At 38.5% G+C, this 11,251-nt stretch overlaps 2 protein-coding genes across 3 annotated transcripts in view; both read left to right on the forward strand.

Annotated features, from left to right (window-relative positions):
* Positions 1–233: 233 nt before the first annotated feature.
* Positions 234–4,043, forward strand: LOC107567754 (beta-crystallin A4-like). 2 transcript variants are annotated; one of them, XM_016253493.1, is made up of 6 exons: positions 234–292; positions 636–679; positions 1,757–1,875; positions 3,292–3,433; positions 3,581–3,723; positions 3,811–4,043. In XM_016253493.1, the coding sequence occupies exons 2-6, from the start codon at positions 641–643 to the stop codon at positions 3,956–3,958; spliced, it is 591 nt and encodes a 196-aa protein (XP_016108979.1). In that variant the 5' UTR covers positions 234–292; positions 636–640; the 3' UTR covers positions 3,959–4,043. The 2 variants fall into 2 exon arrangements, with proteins under 2 accessions (XP_016108979.1, XP_016108980.1); XM_016253494.1 differs by having other exon boundaries at positions 237–292; positions 633–679.
* Positions 4,044–7,278: 3,235 nt separating this feature from the next.
* The window catches only part of LOC107567741 (beta-adrenergic receptor kinase 2-like), a 53,018-nt gene continuing 49,045 nt past the window's right edge, over positions 7,279–11,251 (forward strand). Inside the window, exon 1 of the mRNA XM_016253478.1 lies at positions 7,279–7,639. Coding sequence (XP_016108964.1) covers positions 7,527–7,639 — 113 coding nt within the window. The 5' untranslated portion in view covers positions 7,279–7,526. The remainder of the gene's footprint in view (positions 7,640–11,251) is intronic.

Genomic DNA, 11,251 nt, shown 5'->3' on the forward strand with positions numbered 1-11,251 from the left:
ACATGCACCGTCTCAGATCCGCGTCGGCCCTTGACATGTACGTGCATGTGACTCGCGTGTGTCCAGGTCCGAGCGTCCAGGCCTGGATCCAGGCAGGGATAGTGTGGCGTTTGCACTTCTCCAGCTGTATAGATTTAACCCCTCCTTTGTCAGCTGGACAATGGTAGGCCCCTCCCTCGCTGCTGAGCCGGGGCTTTTACTGGGCCCTTTGCCAGGGGAGGCTTTAAAAGGGTACATGCACATGCCCAGCTTTCACTCTCACATCAGGACGTCCCAAGGCCATCGAAGCGAGGTGAGTTCTTCTCCGCTACGGGCCCGTTGTCTGTACCCCTACCTCCCTCATACGTTTACACCGCCACAGGCCTCGGCTTCTTTTAGAGAGGTCTTCCTGTTTGGTCCGATAACTTGAGAATGACTCAAAAACAGAGCACATAGTCAGACCGTGCTGATGTAAAGTCTCATTTAGTCTAATTCAGATGCGCATGTCCATGCTTGTGGTGTTTAGTGTGTGTGTGAGATGTATGGGATGTTGATTTGTCATCACTATTATCTTTAGTGAAGTTTCATAGACTAATTCTATGTTTAATCTGGAACTTTGAACTGTTTGTATCCACTTGCTCTTTGTTTTCAAGCAGACGAGATGACTCACCATTGCACCAAGTTCTCTGGCCATTGGAAGGTATGCTGTAAAAAATGATTAGTTCTGAATTTGTTAATGAAAAAGAAAAAAAGATGGATTATTTTACAAGAAAAGACTATTTCAGTTTTTTTTTACTCCAAAATGTTAGTTAATTCAGTGTGTTACTTGTCATTTATTTGTAATTGTTTGTGAAATTTGCTAGTGAAAATGAATATACACCATTTTTAGTGTATTATATATTTTTAGTTAAATATATTTTAAAAAAATACTATTTTACAATAAGTGCATTTTACAAGATAATAAAATGCTTCAAAATTTCACGTTTAATTCAATGTGTTCCTTACCATTTCTTTGTAATTGTGAAATTGACTTGCAATTTGAGTAAAAAAATTGTCCATCACAAAATGATAACAAAAATGATTGAAATACATTTTACAATCTTTTTTTTTTTAGTGTTTCTACTTCTAAATATGACATTAATTCAATGTTTCACTTGCCATTTCTTTGTATTTGTTTGTGAAATTTACTAGCAATTTCTAAGAGAAAATTGACTTTTTTTTTCAAAGTTGTAAATCAAACAATGATTATTGAAGCACATTTTACAAGAAAATACTATACTCCAAAATTTCACATTAATTCAATCTATTACTTGTCATTTCTTTGTAATTGTGACGTTTACTAGCAATTTTTGAGTAAAGATGTAAATCAAACAAATTTTACAAGAAAAAGATACTTCCGTTTTTTCTAATTTCATGTTTAATTCGTTGTGTTCTTTGCGATGAAATTTACAAGCAATTTCCAATACACGCCAATTTTTTTCAGCGCATATTTGACACTATGCTGTCACTCATCAAGATCTCCAAAACAAGCTGTTGTTTTCCAAGGAATCTCACATAAGTCCGAAAAGATTGCATAATGATTGCAAGTGCTCCAGGAATGTTGTTATCTGGACGCTTTTGCTATAATTTAATAGTATAAGTCCTCCGATGTATCCGCTGGTGTTGAGTAACTGCTGCTTTTAGAGTGCTTCACATCCCATTTGGCCTTTCCCCCAACATGCAAGTCTTTAATTGTGCCCTTGAAATCTTTAAAAGGTGCCCAACCTCTGTCTTCCAGATCATCGTGTACGACGAGGAGTGTTTCCAGGGTCGTCACCATGAGTTCACCTCCGAGTGCTGCAACGTCATGGAGTTCGGTTTCGAGAGCGTGCGCTCATTGAGAGTGGAGAGCGGAGCGTGAGTGTTTTCTCCAAACACTTTGTCTGATAGTTTATGTAATTCCCGAGGTTTGTGCCAATCATCTCCACTAGCTGAGACTCCACATCAGACAAAACCAAGATCTGACCCTTCACTCACATAAAAAACATGCTCTATAAGGCCAAAAGCAAACATCAACAGTTTAGGCTTCAGATGACAGTCAGATCTCTGGATGTGGCTCACGTGAGTCCGTCTGCTCAATTTGAGGTATCATTCATGTGGTATCACTAACAGTGCTAAGTGGCAGAAGTTGGGGTTAATGGTTTGTGTGAGCAGTAGTAATCGTGATTCTTGGTCAGCAGGGGTTTTGTTCAACAAGCGTGTCCTTATTCCATGTGCCATTTTATTTATGTAACCTTAATTTAAACAGGCAGGTCACTTAAGAACATGTTTTGATGTACAAGGACGGTCTGATTTGAAACCTTCATGCCACGAACTGATGCCACAGTGTTGTTTTAGTAAAAGATGATTTTTCGACGGCGTAAATAAAACATTATTTCGAGGATGTTCTTCAAGAAAATACTATTTCAGTTTTTCTACTTCAAAGCTTCAAGTTTAACTCAATGTGTGATTTGCTATTTCTTTGTAATTACTTGGGAAATGTGGGGAGTACAAATACTTCAAAGAACTTGGTGTTGAATTTCACTCAGAAATTTCACAAATAATTACAGTTTTTTTTTATTTCGTCTTTTTTAAAGTACTATATACTATATACCATTAAAGTATTTGTATGTATATATATTTATTTTTATATTTTAAGTTTTCGTTTTAATTTGAGCTTACAGCTTACATTTTAAGAATTTTTGTGTGGGCTTTTGTCTTTTTTGTTCATTTTTTTGGTTTGATATTTCTTTTTAGCCTTAATTAATTTTTTATTTCACTTATATCTATTTTAGTACTTCAACTTAAACTAATTTCATTTCAGTTAGTTAAATTTAAATTAGCTTTAACATTGTTTCTAATCTAATATTTATATTTTATTTTATTTCAGCTTATTAAAAAAAAACGAAATAAAAAAAAAACTGTAATTATTTGTGAAATTTCTGAGTGAAATTCAACACCAAGTTCTTTCAGTGTATTTTACATATATATAATATTTTGCATTCACTTTTAATTCTGTTTCCATTTTAATTTAAGCTCAAGTTTGAGTAATTTTGTTATGTGCTTTTGTCTTTTTTAAAAATATTTTTTAGTTTTAATTATTTTTTTATTACAGTTTAAGCCATTTTAGTACTTCTACTTATTTTATTTTATTTAGTTGCCAAGGCCAAGTTTTTTCATCTAATATTTATATTTAACTTCAGCTTTATTTTAATTAACTAAAAAGATAACTTTAGTAGTCAATACTGTGTGGCACACAAGTTCAGCCGAGGCTTAACTCGTGTTTTTGTTCAGGTGGGTCGGCTACGAGCACGGAAATTACCAGGGTCACCATTTTGTGCTGGAGCGTGGTGAGTACCCTCAGTGCGATGCCTTTGGAGGAAGCAATGCTTACCACATCGAGAGAATGACCTCCTTTAGACCCATTTCCTGCTCTGTAAGTTCACAAAACCACATCACACATCACTGACCCAACCTGCCTTATCTGACCTCATTTTGCATTGGTTTTGATTGCAATTAATTCATATTATAATGACCATTTATGCTCATTGGCTGACATTATGTTTAATATGATTCCTCCCAGAACCACAGGGAGTGCAGAATGACCATCTATGAGAGGGAGAACTACCTGGGCCGCAAGGGAGAGCTCAGTGACGACTACCCCTCTCTTCAGGCTATGGGATGGTGCAACAATGAAGTGGGCTCTATGCGTGTTCAATCCGGAGCGTGAGTATCTGTCTGGGTTCTTCTGTGTCATTTTTCCTTTCGCATCTTTCATTCACCGCCGTCTGTTCTTCGATCCGCACGCGACAGGTTCGTGTGCTACCAGTTCCCTGGTTACCGTGGATACCAGTACATCATGGAGTGTGACCGCCACTGTGGGGAGTACAAATACTTCAAGGAGTTTGGCTCCCATTGCCAGACCCCTCAGATCCAGTCCATCCGCCGTATCCAGCAGTAACGGATTTCTCCTTGCCCCTCTCCTTGCAAAAACTCTCATGCCCCTTTCTGCCCAATGCTAAATAAACTGTCTTTCTTAAACCTCACTGACCTCCTGTTATAAATCTGTGTCCAAAAAAAGTGCATTTACTAAAACCTCAGAGCAACATTGAGGAATTTTGGACACTTTCAAACAAATTCTGTTTATATAACTGTTTATATAATAAAAACTTTCTTTTTAGAAGCATAGTTGACACACAAATTGTAATTCTGTCATCATTTGTCAGATGTTTGAGTTTCTTTCTTCTGTTGAACACAAAAGAAGATTTTTTAAAAGAATGTTGGTAACTAAACAGTTGACGGTACCCATTGACTTCTATTGTTTTTTTCATCCATACTATAGAAGTCAATGGCTACCATCAACTGTTTGGTTACAAGCATTCTTAAAAATATATTCCTTTGTGTTCAACAGAAGAAAGAAACTCATACAGGCTTGAAACAACCTGAGGGTGAGTAAATGATGACTGAATTTTTATTTTTGGCTGAACTATTCCAAAGAAAATAAAATGCACTTTCGCCAGTTTTCCGCCAGAGGGAGCAATAAGCCTACAAGCCAAATGATCATAAGTAAGAAAGGCATGCAATATAAAATAATCAGGTTTATTGAGAAACTAAATATCATAATTCTCTTATAATAGAATAAACGAAAACGGTCCATAACATGACTTAACTTGGTCCTAGAAGTGGGTTTAAATATCATTGTTTGTCAGATTAAATCATATGACCAGGAACTGAAAGGAGAAACCCAAACAAATGCTTTTTTTGTAGATGCATTGTTGATAAAAGAGGTGGGATGCGCTTACACAACCATTTTTATTTAGATAACATGGCGCAGCCACTAGACTTCACTACTATGATATAGCAATGGGTTATGAATATTAATTAGGTACAGTGACGTGCGCCAGTACGCCTAGCAGATTTGCTGAGAAGTGAGTGGGCGCTATTCAGACCGCGAATGAAAATCCTTCTACGGGGAAGGTTCGGCTTATGAATATTAATGAGGTGACATGACTGGGCGCTTCAGGAAGGTTACTAAGCAACGTCAGCACGATCTATTTAATATGCATGACTCAGCCTTCGCCGTAGTAGCTTTTTACGTACTTCGTTTTTTACGCTTTTGCATTTACATTTAGTCATTTAGCGGGCGCTTTTATTTAAAGAGAGAGCATATGTTGCCTAAATCAATTCAGTTAAAGAAGTATAACAAAAGGGCACTAAAACAACTCGAACAAAAGTGTCAGTTAATAAAATCAAAAGGAATTAAAGACTACACACCTCAGGAGTCCAGCTCCGCCTCGTCAAAGCGCTCCAGCTCCTTGTTTTACGGCTCCGGCTCCTTGTTTTACGGCTCCAGCTCCGGGTTTTACGGCTCCAGCTCCGGGTTTTGCGGCTCCAGCGCCGGGTTTTTTTGCGACTCGGCCGCTGGGAGGAAGTGCAGTTCTCAGAAAAGCCTTTCACTTCACGACGCGCCGAGGGGCTCAGCTTACTCACAAGCACTAAAACAAGAAAATAGTCGTGTATTCCCATCTGGATTAACGGCAGGGAATCCTCGAGAAGCACTCTCTCCCGGAGGGCCTGAGCGGAGTCGGACTGGAGTGTTTTATGTGGACGGATATAGTGTTTTTGTTGAGCGATGTCGGAAGAGATGAAGACTTGGATCTGCGACCCAAACACGGATGGGAAAGAAAAGAGTGGTTTCTCTCGGCAGTAACATCGAAAAATCCTAATCGGATGTCTTTTGGAGGAAAGTACATCTGAAACCCCTGAACGAAGCGTGTCGGGGTTAAAAGCCACGTCGTTTGTCTTCCTCGAAACTCACAGTTTCGTCCGTTTATAAGCTCGAGTTCGAGACGCACAGCCATGCATGAGAAGTTCCGCGAGATCTAGCGCAGAGATTTCAGGGTCAACTCTTTATTTTTGTGTTTGTTTTTTTTATTCACAACTAAATCACAGTAGCTGTGTTTTATGTATATTCCTGTCTTGCAAAGTTTCATCTGACCACGTTTTGTGGCACTATCGCGACATTTTCTTTTCTTTTTTTTTTTTTTTAGTAAAAGGAAACTCGGGTTGCTTTCGTTCACATCTGCTTATTTCCTTTTCTAGCGCCCCCCTCTCTTCTGTAGGTTACAGTAGAGCAATATCTCAGCCGTTTTTTGCTTTTAGCGCACACCTCTCATTACATAAATAAACTGACGAGCAAGCAAATCCAGTTTAAGAGGGAAACTGCATTGCACTGCACGAGGCGAAACGCATCTAGTTTAATTTTGGCCCTTTAATTGGCTTCTAAATTCAAGACAACCAGCTTGGATCAGCAAGAGGAGTGAGTGACAGGCAGATCTCAACCATCGAACCACAAAAATGGGGAGTTGTTTGTGATATTACCAGGGTATTTACACGCATGCATATGCTGTTTAGATCTTGAATGCTTTTTGGCTATTCAGAAAACAATCCAGCTGCTCGTGTCGCGTCGCATCGCATCGCTATTTATGTTTCTCCAACCATCGGGCTTCAGGTTTCCACCATCTTTCCGCCTTGATACATATTACCCTTATTATATGAGGTCTGTTTGCGTGCTGTCAACTGGTTAATGTGATTGAACCGCGTCCATTTTCATGCATTGGCGATTTGTCAGCTTTGCAGCGAGGCTTGCTTTATTTTAATACCTTAAGGAGATCGTCTTGTCCGCTCGTTTGCGACTCGTGTTCTGTATCTTGTTGGGTTTAACGGGATCGCATCGACGTTTTGATTTGAGCATCATCCATTTGTGACACTGACTGGCCAGCTTGCATGTATTTGTAGTTAACCAGCCCGTTATTTCCATTCATCTGCGCAGACGGTGGCTTAAATTAACTTGCATGTCATTTTTTGACGGTCGTTAAACCGGTAGGTGTGTTGTTCGCGTTAAACTCACCCAAAGGTGGTGGGTGCTGGATGGGGGGTTCGATTAATCGACATTATCGTTATCCCCATCTAGAATTATCATTGTTTTGGAAATGTCCGGGCTTGGAGGCGATGCCATGCACATATAGCTCTCCTCTCTGAAACAAGAAGCCATTTCTACAACTCCAGTGGACCTGAGGGTGACGTTGTTTCATAGATAAGCAACCTATAGATTTTCTATTCGGGGTGTTTGTTTTTTTTTCTTCTGCTTTTTTCGTCTATTTTCAGCCACGATGATTGATTTCTGAGAGACTTCTGAGGGGGAAAAACGATTAAAAAATAAATAAATAAATAAAGACCTGAGGCTGGGATAGATGTTCGCGCCTCTCTCGCGCATCCTTTTTTCGTCTATTTTCAGCCACGATGATTGATTTCTGAGAGACTTCTGAGGGGGAAAAACGATTAAAAAAAATAAAATAAATAAAGACCTGAGGCTGGGATAGATGTTCGCGCCTCTCTCGCGCATCATCACCACCAGCATCATCATCACAGCTCCCGCGCTCGTCTCGTGCTGAGTTCGCCCGCCCACAGTCCCCTCACGGCCGGTTCTGGTACCGTTAGCGGCTCGGTTCGACCCAGAGGGCTCGAAGATGGCGGACCTCGAAGCGGTTCTCGCCGATGTCAGCTACCTGATGGCGATGGAGAAGAGCAAATCGACTCCAGCGGCCCGCGCGAGCAAGAAAATCATCCTTCCTGAACCCAGGTAAGCGAAACGAGTCTGTCAGACAGTTGATTCATACTCATTACGCCTAATATTTTGTTGTGAAGCAGTGGGTTGACATGTCAACATATTGAGGTATTAATTTCCACTGCATTTTGACTGAATATTCGTGTAATTTGGTGTTAAATAAGCGATTTTAAGTGTTCCCTGTCACCATCCTTAGCAATGGCCTCTCATGTAACTGTTAACGTTACACACAGGGTTTACTGTTTACCGCTTTCTTTCGCTTACAGAAAACACCATGGTATTTTTAGACTAGCTACTTGTATATAGCTTAGTAATGTACCATGTTATTTAAACACTTAAGAGTAACATGTAAATACGATGTTATGAATATGATAATTAGGCCTGTACAGTACTGACTAGTAGTAACGTTACCTGATACCGTGGTAACACTACAGTACTTTTTTGTAAGCGTTGGCTAAATACTAATTATTGTGTTAAAAAGCTAATGTCACACATTTCTGTGCTGTGTTTAGTGTTTTTGAGGTTGTTCAGCAGTTACTGAGGCCTGCTGGGAAAATTCCCCCGTGTGAATCAATGGCTCTTATCACCTGTAGATTTACACAGGGTTGAGGGTGATATTCACTGTAAACGGCTCGAAATTCTGACATTGCCTTCACATTTGGGCTTGCATATTTATTAATAAGGCATACAGATGCCCTTTGTTGGGGTTTTGTGTGACTGTTTTGAATGCTTAGACTGATTTTGAATGCTTCAATGCTTTGGAAGCGTTGAAGCAGACAGTATGTATTGTATTGGAGTATAAATGTAATAATATGTTGAATGTTTCTTGCACCTCGTATCAGTTAGCTAACTTTTAGTTTGTGCTTTTGTTTGTCTTGATTAATCATTTTTAATTTAGAGTTTTTAACTTCTGCTTTCAAATGGTAAGCATTAGGTTTACGTTTTAACCCCTTTTTTTCCACACAGCCTACATGTATCACAATTTGTTTTCATTGCCTTCGAATTACACATTGTTTGGAGGACAAAATTGGGCAGGATGTGGAATAACAATTTTGTAAATAACTGATGGAAATGAATTGATATATATATATTTTTTTCATCCAAATAAGTTAGTCAGTTAATAAAATAATCTTTATATAAAAATGTTATATTTATGTCAGATTTAATTAGTTCATATTAGCTAGATATTCAACAATTCTTGTCCCACTGAAAGCAAGGAATCTCATGGTGTCTAGAAGTAGTAAACCTATACTAAACATAATTAGATGGGCCTAAAATATTGTTAATTATGGTCTTTGTTGGAGTTTATTGTGCCTGTCCTCCTGTGGAGGAGTCCGTTGTGTGTATTGGATTTTTTTTATGGCCACTGTCCGAAAACTGTAAAAGTGATAAACTGACTATGGCGTCACATTTTATGTAGTTATTTGGCCATTTACAACCCCTTCGGGTGACTGAACATTGTAAATGTTATTTAGACCTGCTTTTGGTAACAAACCAAGGCCCAAGAAATAGGAAATGGCATTTCATATTTCACAGTTTGCTAATCTCATTGGATCATTGTGGTGATACGGCTGTCAGTTTACAATGTAAAGCCTGTGGTTCAACACAAAGCTTTTATTGTACAGTTTACATGAGCATGTGTCTCAGTATAGCCTGCGCATTCGTGGAATTGCAGTAGTTGGAATGTTTTTAAAGTTTATATAACACTTAAAAGTGATTAGTGATCTCTCAGTGTAGCTGCAAGTTTTGTTGTCAGGTAAACAGATAAGACTGGTTAAAAGTGCACAGGTAGCAATGCATCCCTTTCTTGGAAATATGGGCAATTAAGGCCATGTTTTTTTTTTTCTCAGCATGTCATGGTATATAGTGTTTCCCAATGTTTAATTGCCTAGAATGTAGTGAGGGTTTAACTCAAAACTAGGACAGTATTGTAATTTTACTTCTGTAGTGTGAAGTATCACTTATGAAAACTTAACATGTCATTTACATTTATTTTGGTGAAATTTTGCAGGGCAGAAAGGTATATATTGTCAATAGTGTAGAGATGCGTGAAGCACAGCTCACACAGAAGTCACTTTCAAACCAAACAGGTAATTTTCTATCAGTCATCACAGCAAATTTTTGTGAACAGTTTGAATCCGTTGTGAATCTGTGTGGGGAAATCTTTTGCTTCCAAGCAAAAATCCTGATCATGTAGAATCCTATTGGAATGACTGGATTTCACCCATGAAAATTTGCTGAACAGCTGTAAATATGACCACTGTATGACCACACCTTGACAATAGTATTGTATTTCTGTCTTTGGGATAATAATGTTGTAAAATGGCTACATAATTGGCTGCATCTTTGCAATTGTAATATATTTCTGTCTTAGGCATAATAATAATATAAACTTGATGTTGTATGTATTCAAATATTTTTGCTTTCTAAAAACACCAATCTGAATGTGACTGAGACACTATCACGACTAAACTGATTTTGGTTTAAAAAGTCCACACAAGTCAATGCAAAGACTCTGTTCGGTATGATCCCGGAAAATGGGTTGGAGCACCTAATTGATGCGCTTAACTTTAAAATGTACCATGCTCCATAGCTTACAAACTTCTGTGGGAAACGCTGGTATAGATGGAATAATTTTGTTTAACTTGTTACTTTAATTGCTTGTTAAATGTAAAGTTGCATGCATGAACCTCAGTGTTCATGCTTTTTTTTAGCATGCTAATAGAATTTGAAATTGTGCCATTTTGAGCTTTAAAGACGTTTTTGTTGACGTGATGGTTCTGAAACCTTTAACCGAGAATATCTGAAAGTAGTGCATTTTAAGTGCTCAGTTTTATTGCTGACCTGCCGATTATTTACAGAGCTTGTCCTTAGTGATTGTCACCTATGTAAACATAACATATAATTAGTGCTGGGCGGTATGACCAAAACTTTATATCACGGTATTTTTCTAAATCCTACCAGTTTCACGGTACACGAAAGTATTTTTTTTTTTCATGCATGACCGGGTGTTAACCATATTTTCTACTGATTGAGAGAGGAAATACTCCAGTATATTGACTTAGAATGTCCTATTTTACTGTCATGATGAGTGAATATTGTCAAAAAATACCACACTAAATAGTGACTAAACACGACCCATTTTAATACATGTTAACCAGGAGTCTCTCTCATTTATAATCGCGGCATCGTCTGATAAAATCAACATGCATCTACACTAAAGAGTGGCTATGCGGTTGTTTTGGCTATATTACTGTATTTTGTTTCATGCAGCACACTGCCTGCGTCTAAGTAACAAACTAAAAAAAAAACAACAAACAAAAAAGGGCATGTGATATTAACAGACGAACTACGCTCCTATTTATAATTCCAAACAATCAGTAAGCGACAGGTGCTAGGAAACGCTGTTTGTACATTTATGGACGAGTCGGCTGCGGTGCGGCCAACTGAATGCGCTGCTTCTCTGCCGCTCACTGCACAGAACAGACGCCGAGAGAGGTGACACTTCTCCAGGAAAGTCAGACCTCGTGTTCGTGGTACAGCACTGACGAAATCCTCCAACTGAACCATAGCTAAGGTTTATCCAAAAAAGTCGCTAGGTTTGTCAGTATGAATATTCTATGGAAA

Source organism: Sinocyclocheilus grahami, unplaced genomic scaffold (assembly GCF_001515645.1).
Source record: "Sinocyclocheilus grahami isolate Dianchi unplaced genomic scaffold, SAMN03320097.WGS_v1.1 scaffold1186.1, whole genome shotgun sequence".
NCBI classification, from domain to species: Eukaryota; Metazoa; Chordata; class Actinopteri; order Cypriniformes; family Cyprinidae; genus Sinocyclocheilus; species Sinocyclocheilus grahami.